Source organism: Gopherus evgoodei, chromosome 1 (genome assembly GCF_007399415.2).
Source record: "Gopherus evgoodei ecotype Sinaloan lineage chromosome 1, rGopEvg1_v1.p, whole genome shotgun sequence".
In the NCBI taxonomy this organism is placed as follows: domain Eukaryota; kingdom Metazoa; phylum Chordata; order Testudines; family Testudinidae; genus Gopherus; species Gopherus evgoodei.
The window spans coordinates 20,170,475-20,195,044 of record NC_044322.1 but is presented as its reverse complement, the minus strand read 5'-3'; the positions used below and the strand labels follow the sequence as shown (position 1 = coordinate 20,195,044).

General features: G+C 43.2%; 1 protein-coding gene across 2 annotated transcripts in view; it reads left to right on the top strand.

Annotated features, from left to right (window-relative positions):
* Positions 1-24,570, top strand: part of NOX4 (NADPH oxidase 4) — a 173,800-nt gene that overhangs the window by 10,742 nt on the left and 138,488 nt on the right. For both annotated transcript variants that reach the window (XM_030559100.1, XM_030559092.1), the window contains exons 2-5: positions 8,972-9,082; positions 10,252-10,336; positions 17,952-18,049; positions 20,369-20,396. In XM_030559100.1, coding sequence (XP_030414960.1) covers positions 8,972-9,082; positions 10,252-10,336; positions 17,952-18,049; positions 20,369-20,396 — 322 coding nt within the window. The remainder of the gene's footprint in view (positions 1-8,971; positions 9,083-10,251; positions 10,337-17,951; positions 18,050-20,368; positions 20,397-24,570) is intronic.

Below are 24,570 nucleotides of genomic sequence, written 5' to 3'. Positions count from 1 at the left end.
GGCCGTACTGGATCAGACCAAAGGTCCATCTAGCCCAGTATCCTGTCTACCAACAGTGGCCGATGCCAGGTGCCCCAGAGGGAGTGAAGCTAACAGGCAATGATCAAGTGATCTCTCTCCTGCCATCCATCTCCACCCTCTGACAAACAGAGGCTAGGGACACCATTCCTTACCCATCCTGGCTAATATCCATTAACGGACTTAACCTCCATGAATTTATCCAGTTCTCTTTTAAACGCTGTTATAGTCGTAGACTTCACAACCTCCTCAGGCAAGGAGTTCCACAGGGCTGGTCTACACTGGGAGGGGGATCGATCTAAGATACACAACTTCAGCTATGTGAATAGCGTAGCTGAAGTCGAAGTATCTTAGATTGAGTTACCTACCATCCTCACGGGGCAGGATCGATGTCGGCGGCTCCCCCTGTCGACTCCACTACCGCCATTTGCTGTGGTGGAGTTCCGGAGTTGACAAGAGCACGTTCGGGGATCGATATATCGCATCTAGATGAGACGCGATATATCGATCCCTGAGAAATTGATTGCTATCCGCCGATACGGCCGGTAGTGAAGACGTACCCCCAGTTGACTGCGCGGTGTGAGAAGAACTTCCTTTTATTTGTTTTAAACTTGCTGCCCATTAATTTCATTTGGTGGCCCCTAGTTCTTGTATTTTGGGAACAAGTAAATAACTTCCTTATTTATTTTCTCTACATCACTCATGATTTTATATACCTCTATCATATCCCCCCTTAGTCTTCTCTTTTCCAAACTGAAAATTCCTAGCCTCTTTAATCTGTCCTCATATGGGACCTGTTCCAAACCCCTAATCATTTTAGTTGCCCTTCTCTGAATCTTTTCTAATGCCAGTCTATCTTTTTTGAGATGAGGAGACCACATCTGTCTGCAGTATTCGAGGTGTGGGTGTACCATGGATTTATATAAGGGCAATAAGATACTCTTCAGCTTATTGTCTGTCTCCTTTTTAATGATTCCTAACATCCTGTTTGCTTTTTTGACCGCCGCTGCAGAGAACTATCCATGATGACTCCCAAGATCTTTTTCCTGATTCATTGTAGCTAAATTAACCCTCATCATATTGTATGTATAGTTGGGGTTATTTCTTACTTTGAAGAAGTTGTGAAGTGCTCAGAAATGATAATAATGGAGGGGCAGTTAGGTACCGAGAGAGACAGAGGACTCCTAGCAGCAGGAGTTGCTTCCTCCTTTTGCTCTGCATGAAACAATTTAATGTGCTACTTATGTGAAGTAATATCTTGTCTTTCTAGACCAGTGGTCTCCAAATGTTTTTTTGTTCACACACCCCATCAGCAAAAAAGTTTTGAGCACGCACCCCCTGCCGTGCCGCGGGGCCGACTCTACCAACTTTGCCATCCCAAGTGCAAAAAAAAACCCAAACCCCAAAAACTGGACTCCTGCCCAAACTGCCGAAGGAAAAAAAACAAAAAAACCCCCTCCCAAACTTCTGAAGCGGCGCTGCTTCGGCAGTGCTCCTCCAGCCACGCACCCTGAAGTATACTTTTCTGCACCCCACTTTGGAGACCACTGTTCTAGACCATGCCAGCCTGCCAGGGGACAAGAGAGGATTGTATGCCTGCTATTTTATAGTTAACAGGGATATATCCCCCTGTTAAGATTTGCCTTGGAGCACGAATCTTCTCTTCCTCTATCATTGTTTAAAAATCCAAAGGTCCACTCTTTTGAGCCATTTGTTACTACATGATTGTTTTAAAGTCGCCCAGGTAGCATAAAGGAAGTTGCGAGACCATTTAGGGATCACTTGGAAAGAATGAGTTACTTGGTGACATTTCTGAGCTCTTGGATGTTTATCAAGAGAAGCTTTAGCTCTCCAATTTATTTCTGGACCTTCCGTAAACTGTGGTTCTAGACATTACTCATTGTGTTGCTTTATCCATAGTTTTCCCACAGCTCATGAGCTTGTCACAAGAAGCACGTTGCCCAATTAGATTTCTGCTCAGTAAAAGCTTACACAAAGGATTATTGAACCACGTGACATTTTCCATCAAAATACTTGGATCACACTCTTTTGGAAGTGTCCTGCTTTTTTTGAGAAGTTGTTTCACCTTTTATTTGTAATGATGTTGATGGAAATTAACCTGAATTAATAGGAAGGCAGTGCGTTATAGGAGAGTATTTATTAAATAACACTAAGACAAAATACAAATAATGGTGGCTGGCCTATTTAGATGGCAATCCGATTCCAGCAGAGGGCACTTCTTAATTTTTTATAGAAAGGCAGGCTGATTCTCGTCCTCTTCTACTCTTGCCTGTCCTCCCTCACTCTCCCCCATAGTGTACCTGGGCAGTTCAGTACACAGAGACTAGGGGTCTTATTCTCATTTAATTTGCACCTTTATAACTCAATCGCTTTCAGTGTTGCCTGCCAGATTTACACCAGAGTGAACGGAGAATTCTTAGGGGGTGGTCATAGGGCAAGAACAACTGGGAGGGGTCTGAAGTTATGGGATAGATGGGCATGCGTACTCATGAGTGAGAGGAGTTATATGGCAGTAAATGGGGGAGGTGTCTCATTAGATTTAGATTAAATCTCAGGAAAAATTTCCTAACTGTAAGAATAGTAGGACAATGGAACAAACTCCCTAGGGAGGTTGTGGAAGCTTCTTAACTGGAGGTTTTGGAGGCAGGATAACCACCTGTCTTGGATGGTTTAAACACAACAAATCCTACATCTTGGCAGGAGTTAACCTAGATCAGGGTTTCTCAAACAGGGGTCGCTGCTTGTGTAGGGAAAGCCCCTGGCGGGCTAGGCCGGTGTGTTTACCTGCCCTGTCTGCAGGTCCGGCTGATCACGGCTCCTACTGGCTGCGGATCGCTGCTCTGGGCCAATGGGAGCTGATGGAAGCGGCGGCCAGTAAGTCCCTCGGCCTGCGCCGCTTCCAGCAGCTCCCATTGGCCCAGAGCAGCAATCCGCGGCCAGTGGGAGCCATGATCGGCCGGACCTGCGAACGAGGCAGGTAAACAAACTGGCCCGGCCTGCCAGGGGATTTCCCTACACAAGCGAGGGCCCCTGTTTGAGAAACCCAGGCCTAGATGATCCTTGTGGTCCCTTCTAACCCTATGGTTCTATGATTCTGACAAGAAATAATTTCACATATTTAATAACGTTCAAGACAGTAATCACCCTGGGCTCAGCTAACAATAGACATGGGATTCCACTGTAATTTTGTGTGAGATAATCACATCTAGTTATTACTATTTATTATTTGTAATGCCTAGGAGCCCCAGTCATGGACAAGCACCTCATTGTGCTAGGTGCTGTACAAACAGAACAACAAAACAAAACATGGCCCTTGCCTCTAGGAGCTTGCAATCTGATAAAAGTGCTGTTAGATAATGGCTGCATGGATGTTGTACATTTCAACCCAAGCAGAAATGTCCCGTTCAGTATCCTTGTAATGTATCACATGTGCCAGATAACAGAAGTTATAAAGTTTACCAGTTGCTTTGCTTATTATTCTTGAGCTTTGGAATGTTTACTCTTAGCACTCTCACTTTATTTTTGGATTTTGCATGAACTGTAGTTCAAATAATTGCTCTTTCTCATTTAAACAATGAGATTCTCTTACCTGTTCTTTGTGTCAAAAGCCTCTAATGAAAATGTTTTAACACTTTGATGACAGTTTTTTTAATTATTCCTTTGACACACACAGCTCATTTCTAGACCCTTTACAGAAATAATAGTTAATGAAAATAGCAACAAACTTCACTTCTCCAGAATTCAGCTTATGCAAATATTATGCCAGAGTGAAACAGAAGATTGTCAAGAGCCACTTTTCTGATACTCCAAAAATATTTGTGATGTTCTAAAATAATTCATTTTGCATAACGTGGGAATCATTTTAAGCTTAATCTAGGGCAAGGAAATAGAAATGCTGTATTTACTGTGAATGCCATAGTGTTCAAATGATTTTTTTTATCCCCTTTGAACCGTGGGTTGAGAACTGTGCCCTCTTTTACCTAAATCCCACTTGTCCTTGTTCCCATGGAAGCAGTTCAGTTGGTATTCAGCAGAGATCTAGATCCTTGATATGGCAGGGAGCAGGTCCAGGGTGTATGTGTGTGGTGAGTGGGTGGGGGGTGATCACGCTTTCATGCCATCATCACAACACTAGGAACATTTGCGAGTCTTTTCATGGTAGTCCTCCCTTCATTCTCTGGAGGCTAGTGTTTGATGAGGGGAACCCCTAGCAGTTCAGCTCTAACAAACGGACTAAAAGGAACCAAGGGGGATTGGGAGCCAATGTGGAGGCACAGACGCTCCAGCCAGGTGGACCACTCCACTGAAGATCTTATACAATCTGTGCGTATTTCAGATACCTGCTTGCTTTATGGCTAAACTCACTACAAAGAGATGGGGTGTATACAGGAGAATCATCCACTATTACAAACTCTGTGCAGGCATGCAACCTTCCACAATTTCCTTTCCCAGTACAGGGGACGCCGGGCCCAAAGTGTGCACATGATTTCAGATCCTTCTATAAGAAAGGTGCCATGTAAAAATAAGATCATTGTTACCATCACCTCTTTTCTGTGGCTCCATGCCTGATAGGGATCCACAGGATTTTGTCCCCTCTGTCCTTTATACAATAATCCGTAATCAGTACTTACATATCTCTTCATCTATCACTGTAATGCAGCCCCTCAAGTGGAACATGGCACTCCTAAATAGTACACAGCAACTCTAAATAACTATTCAGACTAATAACTGTTCAGACTATGGTGTAGAGGATGAGTTAATACTGTTTGGGCAATATAACTGCCCATGTCAGAAATCGGCCAAGAAACCAGGGTTATTACCTCTGCCTTTATAACATGTTCCTGGGATCTTTAATAATTATAATGGGTTTAGATCTTAGTTTTATGCCTCATCAGGAAGACAGCGCTGCCTCTAATGTTACAGTGGACGTAATCTTGATAGACATGTACCGGTGTGAGTTATAAATGAGAAGTGTATGTATCATAACCTAGTCCCAGATTTGGACCTTAGCGTCCAAAATATGGGCGTTAGCATGAAAACCTCCAAGCTTAGTTACCAGCTTGGACCTGGTAAAGCTGCCACCACCCAAAAAATTAGAGTGTTTTGGGGCACTCTGGTCCCCCCAAACCTTCCCTGGGGACCCCAAGACCCAAATCCCTTGAGTCTCACAACAAAGGGAAATAAACCTTTTCCCTTCCCCCCTGCAGGTGTTCCTGGAGAGATACACAGACACAAGCTCCGTGAATCTAAACAGAGGGATTCCACCCTCCCCGTTTCCAGCCTTGGAAAACAGAAGTACCGAGAGCTAATCTCTCTTTCCCCCTCACCCAGAGGGAACGCAAAGTCAGGCTAGTAATCTAACACACACAGATTTCCCCCTGACTTCTTCCTCCCACCAATTCCCTGGTGAGTACAGACTCAATTCCCTGGAGTTCCCCACTAAAGAAAAACTCCAACAGGTCTTAAAAAGAAAGCTTTATATAAAAAGAAAGAAAAATACATAAAAATGGTCTCTCTGTATTAAGGTGACAAATACAGGGTCATTTGCTTAAAAGAATATTGAATAAACAGCCTTATTCAAAAAGAATACAATTCAAAGCACTCCAGCAACCATAGACATGTAAATACAAAAAAACATATAAATCACTATCTGATCTTTTGTACTTACAACTGGGAAACAGAAGATTAGAAAGCAGGAAACAGAAATCACTTCTCATAGCCGAGAGAGTACAAAGGACTCACACACAAACTTCCCTCCACCCAGATCTGAAAAAGTCTGGTTTCCTGATTGGTCCTCTGGTCAGGTGTTTCAGGTACTTCTTTCCAGGTGTAAGAGACATTAACCCTTAGCTATCTGTTTATGACAGTATGTGTATGTATATGTAATATTAGAGCTGGTGGAAAAATTGTATTTTCCACAAAAAAGTTTAGAAAGAAATGACAAATTTTCATTTTTTTCCAAAACTCTTCAGTTTTTTTTTTAAATTTTTCAACTAACTGTAAACTGACTCTCCTCTCCTAGTTTTCCCCTCTCTTTTTTAGTTTCCTTTTCCCCCCTTTCCTTTATTTTTTCCTGCTAAAGAAAGCGAGAAAAACCTAAAATTGTTTTGATTACATTTGAGGTTACATGTTACAAAAATAGCTGTTGTTTTTTTTTTTTGGAAAAGGACAAAAATTTTCATCAGCCATAACCTATAAATTGATACTATATTTTCATATATATATATATATTAAAAAAAATACATAAAACTTATGCAAAAATGACTTGTCTTTTGACATGTATACTTTTTTAATTCATTTTTGTGTGTGTGTGAGATATTGTGTTTCTGTAGAAGTCCCTTAGGAGTAATATTTCTTTATCTACTGACAGTCTAACTGCATCTTTTGTAAAAGCTAACAGAAAAATGCAAATTCAAACTAATAACTGCTACAAATTGCTAAATTTTTTGAATTAGCAAACGAATGAGCAAAGTAAGACAACAAAATACAGGGTTAAGGCATCACAAGGTGTACTTTTCTCATTTATTTGACGTGTGGTTTAGGTTTTATTACTTAGGATCCAAGTGGACTGGTAAATGTTATGTAGCATATTTTATAAAAGCTTTAGTGAGTGGAATTCCCAGGTATCAACTCCCCACCACTGATTTGGGGTCCAAGTTAGGGAATGTGTTTAGTAGCACTGTGTGACTTGGTAAGGACCTACTGCAAATCTATTTCAGCAGTCTCTGAAGCTGCACAATTATTTCCATTTTAGCTGAATTAATGCATGACATTGTTCTTTGGCTCATTTATCACAAAGTCATTAATTTTTAGTTAAGTGGCTAATGAGGATCCTCATGCTGTTTAATCCTTTCCTCCGCTTTAACCCCTCTGGTCACTTTGAGGGTGGTTGCTCCGTTGACATTAGTGTTGCTTTTGATTTATTCCATTCTATGTGCTTGTGAGCATTGCTTAGGGTGGCAGTTCTTTCCAAGTGAGTTGTCACCTTTTGACATAAAAAGAGGCCAGTCCAATTCCTACTGAAGTCAAAGCGAGTCTTTCCATTGACTTTGGTGGGAGTTGGATCAGGCCTACATTAGGTCAACAAATCCTCACAGTAGATCAGGGATAGGCAACCTATGGCGGCACATGAGCTGATTTTTAGCGGCACTCACACTGCCTGGGTCCTGGCCACCAGTCCGGGGGGCTCTGCATTTTAATTTAATTTTAAATGAAGCTTCTTAAACATTTCAAAAACAGTTTTTACTTTACATACAACAATAGTTTAGTTATATATTATAGACTTATAGAAAGAGACCTTCTAAAAACGTTAAAATGTATTACTGGCACGCGGAACCTTAAATTAGCATGAATAAATGAAGACTCGGCACAACACTTCTGAAAGGTTGCCGACCCCTGCAGTAGATTTTCTCTCTTCTTTTACAAGGCTAGGTCTGAACTATAGCTACAGTTACTTATGGGTCTGTCAAGGTATTTTTCCCACTTTGAACTTTAGCGTCCAAAAAGTGGGGACCTGCAGGTACCATTCTAAGCTTAATTCCTAGCTTAGATCTGATAGCACTGCCACCAACCAGAAATTCCTGTGTCTGGTACACTCCCTGTCCCCCAAAAACCTTGGCTGGAGGACCCAGGACCCAAACCCCTTGAGTCTTAAAACAAGGAGAAATAAACCATTCCCCCTCCCTCCCCCTCCCAGACTTTCCCCTCCCTTGGTTACCCTGAGAGGCTGCACTGATCCAAATTCCTTGGATCTTAAAACAGAGAGGAATTAACCTTCCCCCCACCTCCTTTCCCCCCACCAATCCCCTGGTGAGTTTAGACCCAATCCCCTTGGGTCTTAAACAAGGGAAAAAATCAATCAGGTTCTTAAAAAAGAAAGCTTTTAATTAAAGAAAGAAAAAGTAAAAATTATCTCTGTAAAACCAGGATGGAAAATGTTTATAGGGTCTTCAGCTTATATAGACTAAAGGGACTCCCTCCCGCTTAGCCTAAGATATAAGTTACAGCAAACAGACTTAAAAATTCTTCCAGCAAAATACACATTCACGAGTTAAGAAAACAACCATAAGACTAATCCGCCTTTTGTAGCTAGTACTTACTATTTTGAACATGAGAGACTGTTTCAGAAAGATTGGAAAAAGACCTGGTTGCACGTTTGGCCCCTCTAGCCCCAAGAGGGAACAACGAACAAAACAAACAGCACAAACAAAGACTTCCCTCCACCAAGATTTGAAAGTATCTTGTCCCCCGATTGGTCCTCTGGTCAGATGTCAGCCAGGTTTACGAGCTTCTTAACCCTTTACAGGTAAAAAAGACATTAACCCGTAACTATCTGTTTATGACAGGATCTGAGTCCTGCCATTTATAAAAACTTTCCAGATTCTTCTGCTTTCAGAGGCAACAACTGGGCATCTCCAAGCTCCTCTAGGGAAGAACAAAGAATTCTTTTAATTATTCTGCTGTAGGGTGACCAAATGTCCTGATTTTATAGGGACAGTTCCGATATTTGGATTCTCTATTATATAGGCCACCTATTTATCCTTCATCCCTGTCCTGATCTTTCACACTAGCTGTCTGGTCACCCTACTCTACAGGGTCTTTGGACAAATTTAGTTCATTTTGTAAAGCCACCTGAATTTTTGACATTAAGGGTGTAATAGATCTTTTGTTACACTCTGTCATGCCCCCCCCATTTCCATAGTACCTGAGCCCTCACAGTCATTAGTGCATTTATCCCCACACCTCCTCTATCAGTTGAGGAAGTACTATTATTTATTTATAGGAGTAACTGAGGCACAGAGAGCCCAAGGTCACATACTAAACCTGTGGTAGAGCAGGGAATTGAAACTGGGTCTCCCAAGTCCTAGTCAAGCACCCTACCCACTGGACCATACTATTGCTCTATAATCTGACTCCTACTGTATTTGTTCAGCTAGGATTATGTATTAGCAGAGCTTCAGCATCTGTCCTCAACCTGAACTGCAGCCTGGTCCTTTTACCGATGTGCCGTATTCTCCTGGCCTTCCTCCGAGGATCTCAGAAGGTAAACAACATTTAGCATACAATCAGTTAACAAGGACCATGCGCACAGACAGATTCCAAAGAAACAGCAGAAAGGTTACAGTACACACATATTTAGTTATTATGCATTTGCTTGACTGTATATGGTGCTGGTCTGCAGACAGATATCCTAGATGTGCATGGTAGATGCATTGTGTGTGGACCCAGCTCTGGATCCCTTTGAAGCCAAGAAAAGTATTCATATTGATTTGGCTGTTAGCTGAGTTGGACCCAGTGCTAAGAACATTTCTTGCTTTGGTAAGTAAGGTCATCATGTGCCTGTGTGCAAAAGAAGATTGAGCGCAAGTGAAACCTTGTCCCCATTTTCCTCTCTTGCTCAATAGCTGGTGTGTGCTTTGAATATCAGGACTATTTTCTTCTACCTAAACTCAGAGAAAAGTGGGCTGCGGGTTGTGGCCCCACCCCAAGCCATGCAGCAAGGAAATACAGAGCACCAAGAGTAGAAAAGTGGACATACCTCCCTTATTCTGCTGCTCTATGCTGCCTCCAGTGTGAGCTATTGGGTGTGATTGAATCCCAAATAAATAACATATTGGGCATCCTGGAAAGAGAAATCTGACAAACTAAAGAAGGTTTGGTCTCTAAATATCCAGTAACCAGTAATTTCCGTGGGTTGTGACTCATTAGTTACTTGTGACAAAAATCTAAGTAACACTGTTCAACTAATACAGACCTATTGGATGCCTGAGGTACTTTTTGAATAGTTGCAAATTGAAGATAACAGTTGTCTTTATCCTGTGTCCTCTGTTTTGTGCCTGACAATGATAGACACAGAGTCTAAATACCTTGTCCTGTGCTATTGCTCATTTACATTAAAAAAGTTCATTCACTTTTAGTTATAGACTCATAGATCCTAAGGCCTGAAGGGGCCATTATGCTGATCTAGTCTGATCTCCTGAATAACACACACCAAACAACATCTTCCAGTAACTTCTGCATCAAACCCATGGAGTTACCCTATTGTCTCTAATCCTGTTCCTACTAAATGTAGGTATTGTGATCAAATAGCGTTAAGCCTCGTATAAATGTTAATTTGACAAACAAATCATGTCTAGAAAATCAATTACTTTTAACTTTATTTTCCATTGCTTCATTTTAGAAGAGAGATTGCTTGAATTCTTTTCTTACTAGGTTGCCAGCAAGAAAACAAGAAGGCTGTTGGATAAAAGTAAAACTTTCCATGTAACATGTGGTGTTACTATATGTGCCTTTTCGGGTAAGATTTTATTGTGCTGAGCACTAGCTCATGTGGGAAGCATATTAAACAATACAAGTCACTTGTGGCTTTTCTTGTGCAGTATGTTTTGGGGTAGTTTTTCTCTGTGTTTCTTTGTTCAGACACGTGAATGTTTTCTCAGACATTTTTGAAGCCTGGGATCTAAATGTGCATGGAAAGACTTTCCTTAAAAGTAACAGGTTTTGAAGTGCTGGTTCTTATTTCATATATGAAACCAAATTAAAAGCTGCCATCCTAACTGATTTCAGACCACATGTAGTCAATTTAAACGAGGAGGCATGGATGTTAGAGATGAAAAGACCTATTGCAAACATGTGGGGAATACAGGTAAATATCGCAAAATATTGCCACTTTCAGTGAAGTGTTAAGATAGCTTTGACACAGTCCTTGGATTCAGTCTCCCAATCAGAGAATTATAATGGGAAAATAAATGACAGTACTTTAAAAGGTTCAAAATGAGTAGTATTTTCATATCAGCCTATCTGTCCAACTCACTTAGTACAAAAATAGCATATAGGGTCTTAGGACTGATCTTGTTTCCCCTAAAGTGAATGGGAGTTTCTCAATTGACTTCAGTAAGAGCTGGATCAGTTCCATGATTTTATATAAAATCTTCAGGTCAGTAAATTTAATGTTCCAAATATGCCAAGGAAATTGATAAACAGATTAAAAAATGAGAAGTCTGATGGCACCTTAAAGACTAACAGATTTATTTGCCAGTAGGAGAACACTTCAATCTCCCTGGACATATAATAACAGATTTGAAAGTAGCCATCCTGCAACAAAAAAACCCCTTCAAAAGCAGACTTCAAAAAGAAACTGCAGAACTACAATTCATTTGCAAACTTAACATCATTAATTTGGGCTTGAATAGGGACTGGGAGTGCCTGGTGCGGGAAGGAACCAGACGCAGACAGCTTGTGTGATCAGGAGAGCGCGCCGCCGTGAGGCGTGGCAACCTTTTTATTCTTTCAGTTACAGCATCATGCATAGCTTACAGCCTTGTTTACTTGTTTCGCATTGGTGGAGGACTCTCTCTTCCCCTTTTCCCCTCACCCATTGCATGTGGGCAGAGCGTGCGGTATTTTCCTAATCTTGTGATAATATGGAGTCAGCATTCTGAGACAAATCAGCATTCTGTGGCAAAGGCAAAAGGGGGTTTTGCAGGGGGCGGTTTCTGGTGGTTTGCCAGCCAGGACCGATCCCTACATCTCCACCTTTTGTTTTTAAAAGGAAAAGGCAGGCTTTTGTTTGGACCATGGGCACCCTTGGGTGCACAATGAAATTAAGGAGGGAATGCACTGAATGCCACAGCAGGTGAGCACGAGGAATAAGAGGCAGAGTCCTCTGTAGGTTATTAGCTGATGTAGCCAACCCCATCCTGGCAGCCAGCTAGCCAGCCAGTCCCACCAGGAGGAAAATGGGTCACTGTTAATTTGAATTTGAGCAGTAAGATTCTTAATAATGGCTAATAGATTTTCAATAGCATGAGAATGATCAGAAATATTAAAACAACACATATTATTAACTTTTTCACAGCCATAATGATGCAAAAGCAAAAGATAATCAATAGCAGCTCTATTTTGCAAAATACCATGGCGTAACTGCATTTGTTCCTCATTAAGCAATGCCACTGCAATAGACGTGGCATTAAGAGCTTTAACCGCTGAGCAAGCTAACCAATTAAAATTTTTACTATTACTAATTATTAAGCCAGGTATACCAACTAAGGAGGTGGCCAAGGCATTATACATAACATCACACAAAATTTAGCATTTAGGCAAGCAATAAGGGCAAGTAAAAAATTCTCCGGAGACTTCTCCTTATCTTGTTGCTTTAGCAGGTGGTCAGCCTGTTGGGAGAGAGACTTCATCTGCCCCCATGTCACTGGAGCATTGGGAGGACCGCGGTATCGCTCTTGAGACAAAGTCACTGTTGTAGTTATTAACGGGTTAAAATCAGGAATGGGATCGCTAAGGCCCTGGTGCCACGCCATGCTGTGGGTTGCAAGTGGGGTCCTCCTTCCACGGACATATGTAACGAGCTGGGACCCACACCGGTCCTTGTGGCGTGCTGACGGCCGCGTATCCCCGCCCCCAGGTTATCAGCGGAACTGGGGCACTCCACGAAGTGCCGGGGAGTTGCCGATACGTCACTTTTGGGGCGGGGAGTTCTTCTTTGCACCTAAAATGTTTTTGTAAGCGGGAAACATAATGGGTACCATCAAAAACAAGATTTAAATGATTGATTGTATATAAGACGTGTGCTAGATTTAAATGATTGATTGTATATAAGACGTGTGCTAACCACTCCTCCTTGTCTGGCAAGGTGGGCGGAATTCCCTCTTTTGTTTTTTGTTGGAGGAGAGCTGTTTTTAAGGTGCGGTTGGCACGCTCCACAATGGCCTGGCCCTGTGAATTGTAGGGGATGCCAAAGGTGTGCACAACGCCCCAGCGGGAGCAAAATGCAGCAAATTGCTGAGAACAGTATGCAGGCCCATTATCTGTTTTGAGCTTGGCTGGGATGCCCATAACAGAAAAGCAACGAACAAAGTGATTGATAACGTGTTGAACACGTTGTCCTTTATGGGGTGTGGCCCAAAGGTAACCTGAGTAAGTGTCAACAGTAACATGAAGAAAATTCCAAGGGGAAAAAGGGGGAAAACGTGTGACATTCATTTGCCAGAGCTGATTGGCACCGAGGCCGCGGGGGTTAACGCCAGTGGGAGGGTAGGAATGAAGGGAGGAGCACTGCGGGCATTGTTGGACAACAGCCTTAGCTTTGTCCGATGGGATGGAAAATTGTTGCGCAAGCGCTTTAGCATTTTGATGATGAAAGGCGTGGCTGGAGGTAGGGGAGTGAACCCAGGAAATGCGCACTTGTGCATTAGCATAAGCGTTGCCTTCAGATAACATTCCGGGGAGGGGAAGGTGGCTACAAATATGTGCAATGAAGAATGGATGGGTTCGGGCACGTAACAGTTGCTGGAGGGTAAGGAAAAGGGCAAGGAGTGACCGCTCCATAAGTGGAGTAACATAACTGCCAGCTATAGCAGTGCCCACATTTGCAACCTAAAGACTGTCTGTAATAACATTGAGTGGAATATTGGGGAAGTGAGAAAAAGCTAAGCAGAGAGCAGCAAGTTTTGCTTGCTGAGGGCTGGTTTGGGGAGTAGTAAATTTTGAATGCCATTGTGCGTTAGAACGCCAGGAAACCACACCGCGGGTGGGGCTGCCATCAGTAAAAACTGTAAGTGCATTAATTATGGGGGTTTGCTGGCAAAAATTACAAAATACAGTGGGAATGTGACAAATGGCATGCAGGCGAGGATCTTTCTGAATATGATAGGACAGGGAGCCCACAAAGCCTGCCAGGGCTAGTTGAAGGGCATCCGGGAAGGCAAGGGCTGATTCGGTCTTTGGGTAGCGCTTCTTTACCTGTGAGAAAAGAAACTTAACACATTTCATTAGTGCCTGGCAGTGTTTTGCAAATCTCATAGCTGCTTGGGCACATTCAAGCCCCACCCCCCTTTCCTTGGTTATCAGCCAAGTTTTAGCTGTGAGCAGTGTCCTTGAATGGAGACAGTGTCTTATCTACAGTCTCCTAGCTTCTTTTTTCTTTTTAGTTAACTCATTCTGTTCTTTTTTTTTTTTTGTTTTCCCTTTTTGGCTTCCTTTAACCTGCAAAGGAAACTTTTACTTTTTACTTATACACCTTTTCCCAGCAACGAACACGTAAACATTGCCATTATACAGTACATTAGTGTTATTATTTAATATATGTCACACATACTTTTTTACTAAAATAACCTTATTACAGAACTTTGGAGCAACGAGCTAGAACAAGCACACCCACTTTGAGGAGTTCATTGAATTCAACCTCTAGTCCAATGGCTTTCCACCATCCCCAGCCCTCTGGCTAGAAATTTGAGGCAGCCAGAAAGATCCCATGTACAATATGGGGAGTGGGTTAACTTTTCATGTCTTTGCTTTCAAAGACCGTTGGCATGCAAATTATAACAACAATTTCTGTTTCTTACTTAAGCAAATGCATTAGACTTTAGTGTATTACATTTTTTTGATTTATCCAAACACCTTGTATTTTAAAGGGGAATAAAACAAGTATCTGCATTTAACCCTTTTATTTAATTTTAACTAGACTATCCTATGAAAATATTAAACACAACAATTTTGGCCACGAGACAAACACCACAAGACAGGACATAGAACACAAAACATAATTCCTGTTGTGCCAGTAAATGCATGATACGTTGAATGCTGTTTAGCTGGCATTAGTTTTCTTTGATTATCTGAAAGACAAAAAACAGAGGTCTACCCACCCCTTCTGGGCAGACAATCATCGCTTGAAATATACAAATACCCTTGTTGACTTCAGGCAAGAACAGAGGAATTACCCCATATTTTCTTATATTTGTTTCATAAGCAGCCTAGGTTTTCAATTACATAACACTGTATACATTCTTCAGCTAATTTAACTAAATTATTCATAGCCAAACCAAATAATAGCAATTCAATAATTTTTTTGCCTAAATTTATTTACAAACATTTCGCAGACACCAAGAGCCCTTTTCTTTAGCATATTTACAAAGTTCAACTGCTGTTTCCTCCAGCAACTACAGAGTTAACTTCTCACTCTCCCTTAAATCACTTGCTTGTCTCCCAACAGCCACTTTTATCAACTTAAATCACCATGCCAAGTAAGTCCTGGGTATTTGAAATCCCCATGCTTACACTTACTGACTTTTTCCTTCCACTACACCCGTAAAGTTTTTCAACCTGCTTTTCAATCTCTCTCTCTGTTGCCTGCCTGCCTGGGCCCGATCCTGCTTTTCTTGCTGAACCGTCCCTTCCATGGGCACCAACTTGTTCCACTACCAGTTTAGCTAGGAGGGTGGGCTTTTTAACTAGCCCCCACCCCTCCTGGTCTTTTTTCTTAAACCTTCTTACTCACAAGACTACCCGAGTCCTCCTTCATGAGGCTTGCCACCTGAACAAAAATCCAAACCCCTTTAGAGAGTTTACCTAGAGACCCACCCATCTGTCTGCTGACACTTAAACAGAAAAAAGAAATTACACAGAGCGCAGAGGGAATTACAGTCTAAGTCAGACTTTCCCACTTCTATACACTGTCCGCTACAGGGGACGGGACAGAAGGATCTCAATTCAACCTCAGAGCTTCCTCGCACTCTTGGCTTCCACTCCAAGGAATTACGAACGAGAGGTTCAGTTCCGCCCACACTCCTAACGCCCAAATGTATACAGAGCATAAAAACAACAGTAACTGGTTAAACAGAACAGAACCAGAACCAAATAGCGTTTCCTTATCCTATTAAGGCATACTTTTACTCATGCAATTCTTAACATATAGCACCAACAGTACCAACCAAAGCAAACACAAAATAACAAGGGTAAAACAAATAGATGGTGTAAATTCTGCAGTGCTCCCCCCTTCTAAATTGCTCACCAAGCTGTGACAAATTTCTGTTACCAATCTATCCCTCGTGTCAGGTGATCAGGCTGACACTACAGGATCGCTGGGGGAAGATAAAGAAAATACACCATATAACTGAATTTTGAAGCTTCATTAATAAAATAATAAAACAACAATGGAGAGTGTTGGGAACGCTCCCACATCACTCAGGAAAATATTAATGCCCCAAGCCCGAAGCTTCTTTCATACTTACACAGGTACGTCCAGACTGGCCACTTCTGTGTGTAATGTTCAGAGGAGGGGGAGAGGTGGAAGGGAGATTATCCTGTATACAGCTTGTCCAGAATTTCCAACATGCTTCTGCTCTTGAGAGGGCTGTTCTTTTACACCCTGGAATCTCCTGCGGCGTCTTTTTCAGAGATTCCAGTCCAGGTCGGCTGCCTGTGGCTTCCGACTCCAGGGTCACAAAGGCACACTGTTGGATCTTACTGGACAGTTAAGCTTTGCAAATGTAATTTCAGTTCTGTAACTTGTATTTCCTTTGCTTCGCCTCTGTCTATATTTTTCCTTCACAGCCAGCTGGGGCCGAAAGCAGCCTGTACCGCGCTTGGAACTGGAGGGGGCAAAAGGGAGGGGGCGACGACAGCAAGGACTCAGAGGGGGCTAGACTAGGGGCTGTCGCCCTGGGTGCAGGACTTGGGGTTTCAACCTCCGTGACATATGAGGGAGGTGGGGTAGGGGTGGGAGAGGCAAGCGGGGGCGCCTCCTTTCACAAACGCCCGATTGCCTCTGCACAATGTTGCCACAGCAAGATGTGTTGGATGGGCGCTCGTGGCTCCCTTAGGAGCCGTTCGCCCACATTTTGCCAGTCAGAAACCTCGAGAGATCCTTTCTCGGGGTACCAAGGGCACTTAACCTCTATAACATGGAGCAAATCCTCCACATGTTGCTGTGATGCTGTTATGCGACCAGTTACCTTGAGTAACTTAACCAGCTCTTTCACATGAGCCTTCTGTTGCACGGACAAGTCCCCCCCCATACTCACGAGGGAGTGCGCAAAGACGCACTGAGGTGCACCACGGCTCGACCGGCCGGTGGGTACGGAGGGCTGGAATCACGTCGGGGTCACCAGATGCGGGAAGGAACCAGACGCAGACAGCTTGTGTGATCAGGAGAGCGCGCCGCCGTGAGGCGTGGCAACCTTTTTATTCTTTCAGTTACAGCATCATGCATAGCTTACAGCCTTGTTTACTTGTTTCGCATTGGTGGAGGACTCTCTCTTCCCCTTTTCCCCTCACCCATTGCATGTGGGCAGAGCGTGCGGTATTTTCCTAATCTTGTGATAATATGGAGTCAGCATTCTGAGACAAATCAGCATTCTGTGGCAAAGGCAAAAGGGGGTTTTGCAGGGGGCGGTTTCTGGTGGTTTGCCAGCCAGGACCGATCCCTACATCTGGCTCACTACAAAAGCAATTTTCCCTCCCTTGGTATTGACACCTCCTCATCAATTATTAGGAGTGGACCACATTCACCCTGATTGAATTGGCCCTGTCATCACTGGTTCTCCACTTGTGAAGTAACTGCCTTCTCTTCATGTGCCAATATATTTATGTTTGTATCTGTAATTTTCACTCCATGCAACTGAAGAATTGATTTTTTACCCACAAAAGCTTATGCCCAAATAAATCTGTTAGTCTGTAAGGTGCCACTGGACTCCTTGTTGTTTTTGTTGATATAGGCTAATGATACTACCCCTCTGATACTTGATAAACAGGCAGTTTATATATAAAGGCTAGGAGTAGCATAGTCTAAATTATAATCATAGAATTTTGGGGTGGTAAGGGACCTCAGGAGGCCATCTGGTCCAAGCCCCTGCTCAAAGTAAGATTAATCCCCAGACAGATTTTTGCCCTCATCCCTAAATGGCCCCCCTCAAGGATTGAGCTCACAACCCTGAGTTTAGCAGGCCAATGCTCAAACCACTGAGCTATTCCTCCCCCTAGTAAATCACTTGGGACCCAGATCTACAAACTCATACATGTAAGAACAGGGATCCACCTACACATATGAGCTATCAGGATTAGGGGCTTCACATAATCTTCAAAGTGTAGCTTAGTGAACTGAGATTTGTTCTGTTTTATAGTCTTACATGTTGCCGCACACCTGGTGAATGTCCTTAACTTCTCTGTGAACTATACTGAAGAATTTTTGGCACTAAATGCAGCAAACTACCATGGTGAGGTGGGCAATCTGTTCATATTTATATTTTATAGATGTAACTTGTAGTTTCCATGAGTGATTTATACAGTGCTTGTCTTGTATAATGTGAAAATGCAGTATCTTGTTGATTTTTTTTCTTCCTTTCGATGGCTAGAGCACTAGGATTGGGGTCAGGAGACCTGGCTATGCCACTGACTTTCTGTGCAACCTTGAGCAAGTTACTTCACTTATTTATTTATATTTTATTAATCTCCCCTCCCCCAAAAATAAGGGGAGGAAAAGACAAAAAGAACAAATAAGTAAAGGAATGGGAAGGGAGGGAAAGGAAGGAAAGAAAAGGGGGAAAGGAAGGAAAAGGGGAGAAACGGCTTGGTTTCTATCTGCTAGGAATTAAAGATTTCTAAAAAGTTAGACCATATCTTTGCCAATTTGTCTTGGGGTCCCTCTTCTCCAAAATGTCACCTGCTCTTTAGCTGCCAGGACAGCCATATTGCTGGGCCAAGCTTCTGTCCCTGGAGGCAGGCTGCTTTTCCGTTTATGTAACATGAGTTGTTTGGCTATACGCACTGCTCTAGAGAACCAAGCTTTCAATGGAGGTGGAGAGTTTCCAGGATGATGGTTTAATTTTTAAGGTGGTATCCATTATCATGTTAATCTTCCTACCGACTTCTAACCAAAAGGATTGAGAGTGCCCAAACATGTGAGCCAGTGTGGTTCTGGGAGACCCACATCTCCAGCAGCAGTCTCCACCACTGCCTTGCTGTGTGCTCTTTGGCAAGTCACTTCACTGTTCAGTGCCTTAGTTTACTGACCTCACTGCTGCTTGGCAGTCCTTGTTGAATCATTTATGCTGCTATCATTGGCCCTGTCATTAAATCTTATAATATGGGAGAGGAAGGAGAATAGATGTTGCATTTGGAGCATTACGCAGACATGGATTGAATGATGACAAGATTTGGGCCAATCTTGCTCTCATTCAAGTCAGTGGCAAAACTGCTGTTGGCTTGAATGGGAACAGTATCAGATAATGTTATTGTGGCTTTAGTTGTCTTCCGGAATTAGGCTGGAAGCTGCATTCTGCTTGCAAAGTGCCATACTCAGCTGACTTTTCTATCTCTGATGTAGCCCCCTTAAGTCATATCAAAATGTAGGGCCCAAAGTCATTTGGGGGAAACACTCTGGCCTTAGGAAGTCTTAAAGTCTTCTCCTGCCTTTGCATTGCCTACAGGAGTAAAACTCCCACAGGCTTCCCCACTGTGCATTGCTCCCTAACTCTTCTTTGGGTGGTAGGCGTTGCCCAAAGTAGTGGGGGAATAGGAATCATTTAGTGCTTACAAGGCCAGCTTTAATTTATGCTCACAGAATCCTTCTGAAGTTCAGTGGAGGAATGATTCCATGGAGGATGACGGTCTCGTTTGCTCCTTAACTGCTTCTTCCCTCAGCATGTCCCTCTCACCCATGATCCTCATGGATCTGGTCTTCACTACCAAAAAAAAAAGAGGTGTGTTCTTAACTTGAATTAATGAACCTGAGGCAAAATCCCAGTGGAGGCAAGGTAGTTAGAAATCTTCATATGAGTTAGCAGGTTGAGTTATAGCCTATGGAGGAGCCTCGTCTTTAACTCAACCAGCTAGTTCATACAAAAACTAACTAAATGTTTGCCTCCACTAGGATTTTATCTCGAGGTAGTTAACTTGAGTTAAGAACCCACTTTTTCCCCCCGTTGGTGAAGACAAGGCCATAGAGCAGCTTCCACAGGATCAAGGGGATTGTGGAAGCATGCTGTAGAGTTGGCACTCCGCCCTTTCCCCTCCACTCAGAACTGCTGCTCTGTCCCCCATAATGTCCCACAAGGAAGTCAAGAGAAGAATTTGGCTTCATAGTGTGAACTCTTTGAGGCAGCCATGTTAAGCTCAGTCCTGCTCCCAGTGAAGTCCATGACAAAACTCCAGTTGACTTCAATGGGAGCAACATAGTTGCCCCATGTCTTTATATTCAACTTTGAAATCTCATCCCTCTCCTACAACTATTCGGTAGCTAGGAAAAGTTGTTTTGTAAAATGATTATGAAAGCAGAGAAGTGTCTGATTGTCTCAATACTCTGCTTTCTTAGTCAGTGTGTGGTTGGTTTTTGCAGGGTTGGCCAAAGGTTTAGTTTACATTGATGGAGCGTAGTTGTCATTGTTCTCTATTACCAGTTACACAGTTCACTTTTACAGCCAGGTTTAGGAATCAACTGTCAAAGTGAGGCATGTGGAATTTATGAGCAGTTTCTTACATTAAGAAATGTAAAATGATAAATAGCAACTGATTTTTGTTTGTTTTTGTGTCTATTTTTCAGGACCCCAGGAAACTCCTTTTCACTACTGGTAAGTTGCTGATGTTCTGTGCAGAGTTGATAAGCTGATTAGTTAGTTTAGATTTCATAGTGCAATCAAACCAGAAATATATTGTCAGCCAGACAATGGTCTCATTTCCACCACTAGCGGGATTTACCTCCATGTCTCTAGGGGAAGAGCTGGGATCACAGTGTCCTTAAAAGTATTTCCTAAATGTCCTTAAAGGTATTTCACTGTATCCACATAACAACATACAAATGATCGTAGGGACCTATCCTGCTCCTGTTTCAGTCAAAACTAAAACTTACATTGGCTTCTGTGAGGAAAGAACGAGGCCTTTAGTTTTTGGAGAAGAGAGAAAATAAATCAAAGGTTGGACTCTCTAGAGCAATGGTTTTCAATATGTGGTCCCTGGACACCTGGGGGTCCACAGATTATGTCTTAAGATTTCCAAATAGGTCCACAGCTCCATTTTAAAATTTTAGGGGTCTGCAAATGAAAAAAGGTTGAAAACCACTGCTGTAGAATCTCCTGTCATGGAGCAGCATTGATGGAGACAGGGAGTAATGGGGGATGGATGGTCCAGTTTGTTGCTCCATGTTAATACAGGTCGCTCAATAGATCACTCATAATATTTAGAAGAGGAGTGAGTCTCTGAAGGAGGCAAACTGAAGGGCTAGGTTGTAGCCTGAGCCCAACTTTAGGGGCTTTTTGTTGTTACAGGACAACTGACCCACTTCATCTGCTTACCTGTAGATAAGCCCAGTCCTGTAAGTTTAGCACTTGCAAGGTACTGAGAGCCTCAGGTTCCCTTGTTCAGTCCCTCAGAGGCAAGATTAACTCTAAACGAAGGGAGAGCTGCTGCCTCACAGAGGGTATGTCTACACTACAGAATTATTCCAATTTTACATAAACCGGTTTTGTAAAACAGATTGTATAAAGTCGAGTGCACGCGGCCACACAAAGCACAATAATTCGACGGTGTGTGTCCATGTACCGAGGCTAACGTCGATTTCTGGAGCGTTGTGCTGTGGGTAGCTATCCCATAGTTCCTGCAGTCTCCCCCGCCCATTGGAATTCTGGATTGAGATCCCAATGCATGATGGTGCAAAAACAGTGTCGCGGGTGGTTCTAGGTAAATATCGTCACTCATCCCTTCCTCCGTGAAAGCAACGGCAGACAATCATTTGACGCCCTTTTTCCCTGGATTGCCCTGGCAGATGCCATAGCATGGCAACCATGGAGCCCGTTTTGCCTTTTGTCACTGTCACCGTATGTATACTGGATGCCGCTGACAGACGCGGTACTGCAGCGCTACACAGCAGCATTCATTTGCCTTTGCAAGGTAGCAGAGACGGTTACCAGTCGTTTTGTACCGTCTGCTGTGCCATTGTAAATTGACGATGAGATGACGGTTATCAGTTGTTCTGTCCCATCTGCTGCTGTCATTGGTGCTCCTGGCTGGCCTTCGCTGAGGTCGGCCGGGGGCGCAAAGACAAAAATGGAATGACTCCCCGGGTCATTCCCTCCTTTATGTTTTATCTAAAAATAGAGTCAGTCCTGCCTAGAATATGGGGCAATTCTACTAGAGAACCAGTGTATCAGAGAACCAGAGAGCACAGCCGCTTCGTGTCAGATCCCGCAGAAATGATGAGCTGCATGCCATTCACAGGGGGTGCCCCTGCAACAACCTCACCCATTGCTTCCCTCCTCCCCCAACCTTCCTGGGCTACCATGGCAGTGTCCCCCATTTGTGTGATGAAGTAATAAAGAATGCAGGAATAAGAAACATGGAGTATTCAGTGAGGTAAAATGAGGAGGAGGCAGCCTCCAGCTGCTATGATAGTCCAGGCAGGACATTAAACGGTGGTGAGGGAGAGGAGCCCAGTCTCCCGCTGCTATGATAGTCCAGGCAGTACAGAATCTTTTCTTTAGACATGAAGGGGGGGGGGGCTGATGGAACTCAGCCCCCAGTTACTATGATGAGGACGGTTACCAGCCGTTCTGTACCATCTGCTGGGAATGACCGAGACTCATTCCTATTTTTACCCAGGCGCCCCGGCTGACCTCACCTGAGGACAGCCAGGAGCACTCACAGGTTGATGACGAGGCTGGCTGTCAGTCCTTTTGTACTGTACTGTCTGCCACCAGGGAGGAGAGGGGAGGGGAGAGGATGCTGCTGTTCAGTGCTGCAGCACCGCATCTACCAGCAGCATGCAGTAGACATAGGGGGACATTGAAAAAAGTCAAGAAACGATTTTTTCCGCTTTTCTTTCACGGTGTGTGTGTGTGGGGGGAAATTGACGAGATATACCCTGAACCACTCCAGACAATGTGACTTTTCGGAGACTGCGGGGACTGTGGCATAGCTGGAGTCCTCAGTCCCTCCTCCCTCCCTCCATGAGCGTCCATTTGATTCTTTGGCTTTCCATTATGCTTGTCACACAGCACTGTGCTGTGGACTCTGTATCATAGCCTGGAGATTTTTTTCAAATGCTTTGGCATTTCGTCTCCTGTAATGGAGCTCATATAGAACAAATTTGTCTCCCCATACAGCGATCAGATCCAGTATCTCCCATATGGTCCATACTGGAGCTCTTTTTGGATTTGGGACTGCATCGCCACCCATGCTGATCAGAGCCCCACGCTGTGCAAACAGGAAATGAAATTCAAAAGTTCGCGGGGCTTTTCCTGTCTACCTGGCCAGTGCATCCGAATTCAGATTGCTTTCCAGAGCGGTCACAATGGTGCACTGTGGGATACCGCCCGCAGGCCAATACCATCGATGTGCGGCCACACTAACCCTAATCCGACATGGCAATATCGATTTCAGCGCTACTCCTCTTGTCAGGGAGGAGTACAGAAACCGGTTTGAAGAGCCCTTTATATCGATATTAAGGGCCTCGTTGTGTGGACGGGTGCAGGGTTAAATCGGTTTAACGCTGCTAAATTCGGTTTAAACGCGTAGTGTAGACCAGGCCAGAGTGTCAGCAGATAATAACTCCTCCCCCCAACTCGAGATGGCTGCAGGGAAAATCTCATTATTTAAAAAAGAAAACTGTGATCTAATTGAGGATGTGTGATACTGATTCAATAACCTCAATTAGAATATTTAGAAAACACGCATTAAATATAATCTGCAAATCAAAAAAATAACCCCCATAACTGTGTGCCATTTTTCATCATCATGCTCCAGACAAAATGTTTAGTTTCTGTGTTGGTGTTATGCAAATCTGCCATTTGTTATGTCAAGCACGTGACGAAATGAACCTAGGCTTGCATAAGTAGTCAGGAAGGAGGAGTTATAGAAACCCTTGGAATGGTTTGAGCAAAGTCTTCAGTGCTGGTGTTCTGCAGATGAATCAGTGGAACATCGTTTCAAACAGAGATTCTACATAATATTAAAACCAAATTTCTGTATATCCAATGTTAGAAAAAGAAATGTAACCAAAACACTGACTGTTTGTCTCAGCTGGTTTATGTCAGGATCAGTTCAACTTTAGAATGATTAAAATGCAACATGGAAGCAAGCAACTAGAATCATAAAAATAAATGAGCAAAGAGGTTTTTGCTGCATGCATGTGACAGAGAACAATGTACTCCCATTATGGAATGGATTCCCTGGGCCTGACGCAGGCACTCCTCACTCAGACACAACTCCCATTGGCACCTACGGGGTCTGATGTTCTACTGTGTTTCACCTTGTGCACCCCTATTCAGAATGAAAACAGAATGCTGCTATTCTGATTTGGTAGAGGTTGGTGCAAGACAGCATAGAAACAAGCCAAAGAAAAGTTTCATTTGAAAGGACTGCAAGATGGGGTCCCGTGTCTCTCGTTCCAGTTGCACTTACTGGAATTAGAAGTCTATAGAAAACACAGGTTTCAAAGGTTCTAAGCCAAATCCAGACCAGGTGTCAATAGGTGCAGCTTCCATAGAAAATCAGTGATATTCTAAATGGTGGTGTAAGTCTATTGGCTAACTGGCATAGACCCATAGACTTTAAGGCCAGAAGGGACCAGCATGGTCATCTAATCTGATCTCCTACACATCGCAGGCCTCATAACCTCACCCACCCACTCCTGTAATAGACCTATAATCTCTGGTTGAGTTAGTGAAGTCCTCAAATAATGATTTAAAGACTTCAAGTTACGGAGAATCCACCATTTACACTATTTTAAACCTGCAGTTGACCCATGCCCCA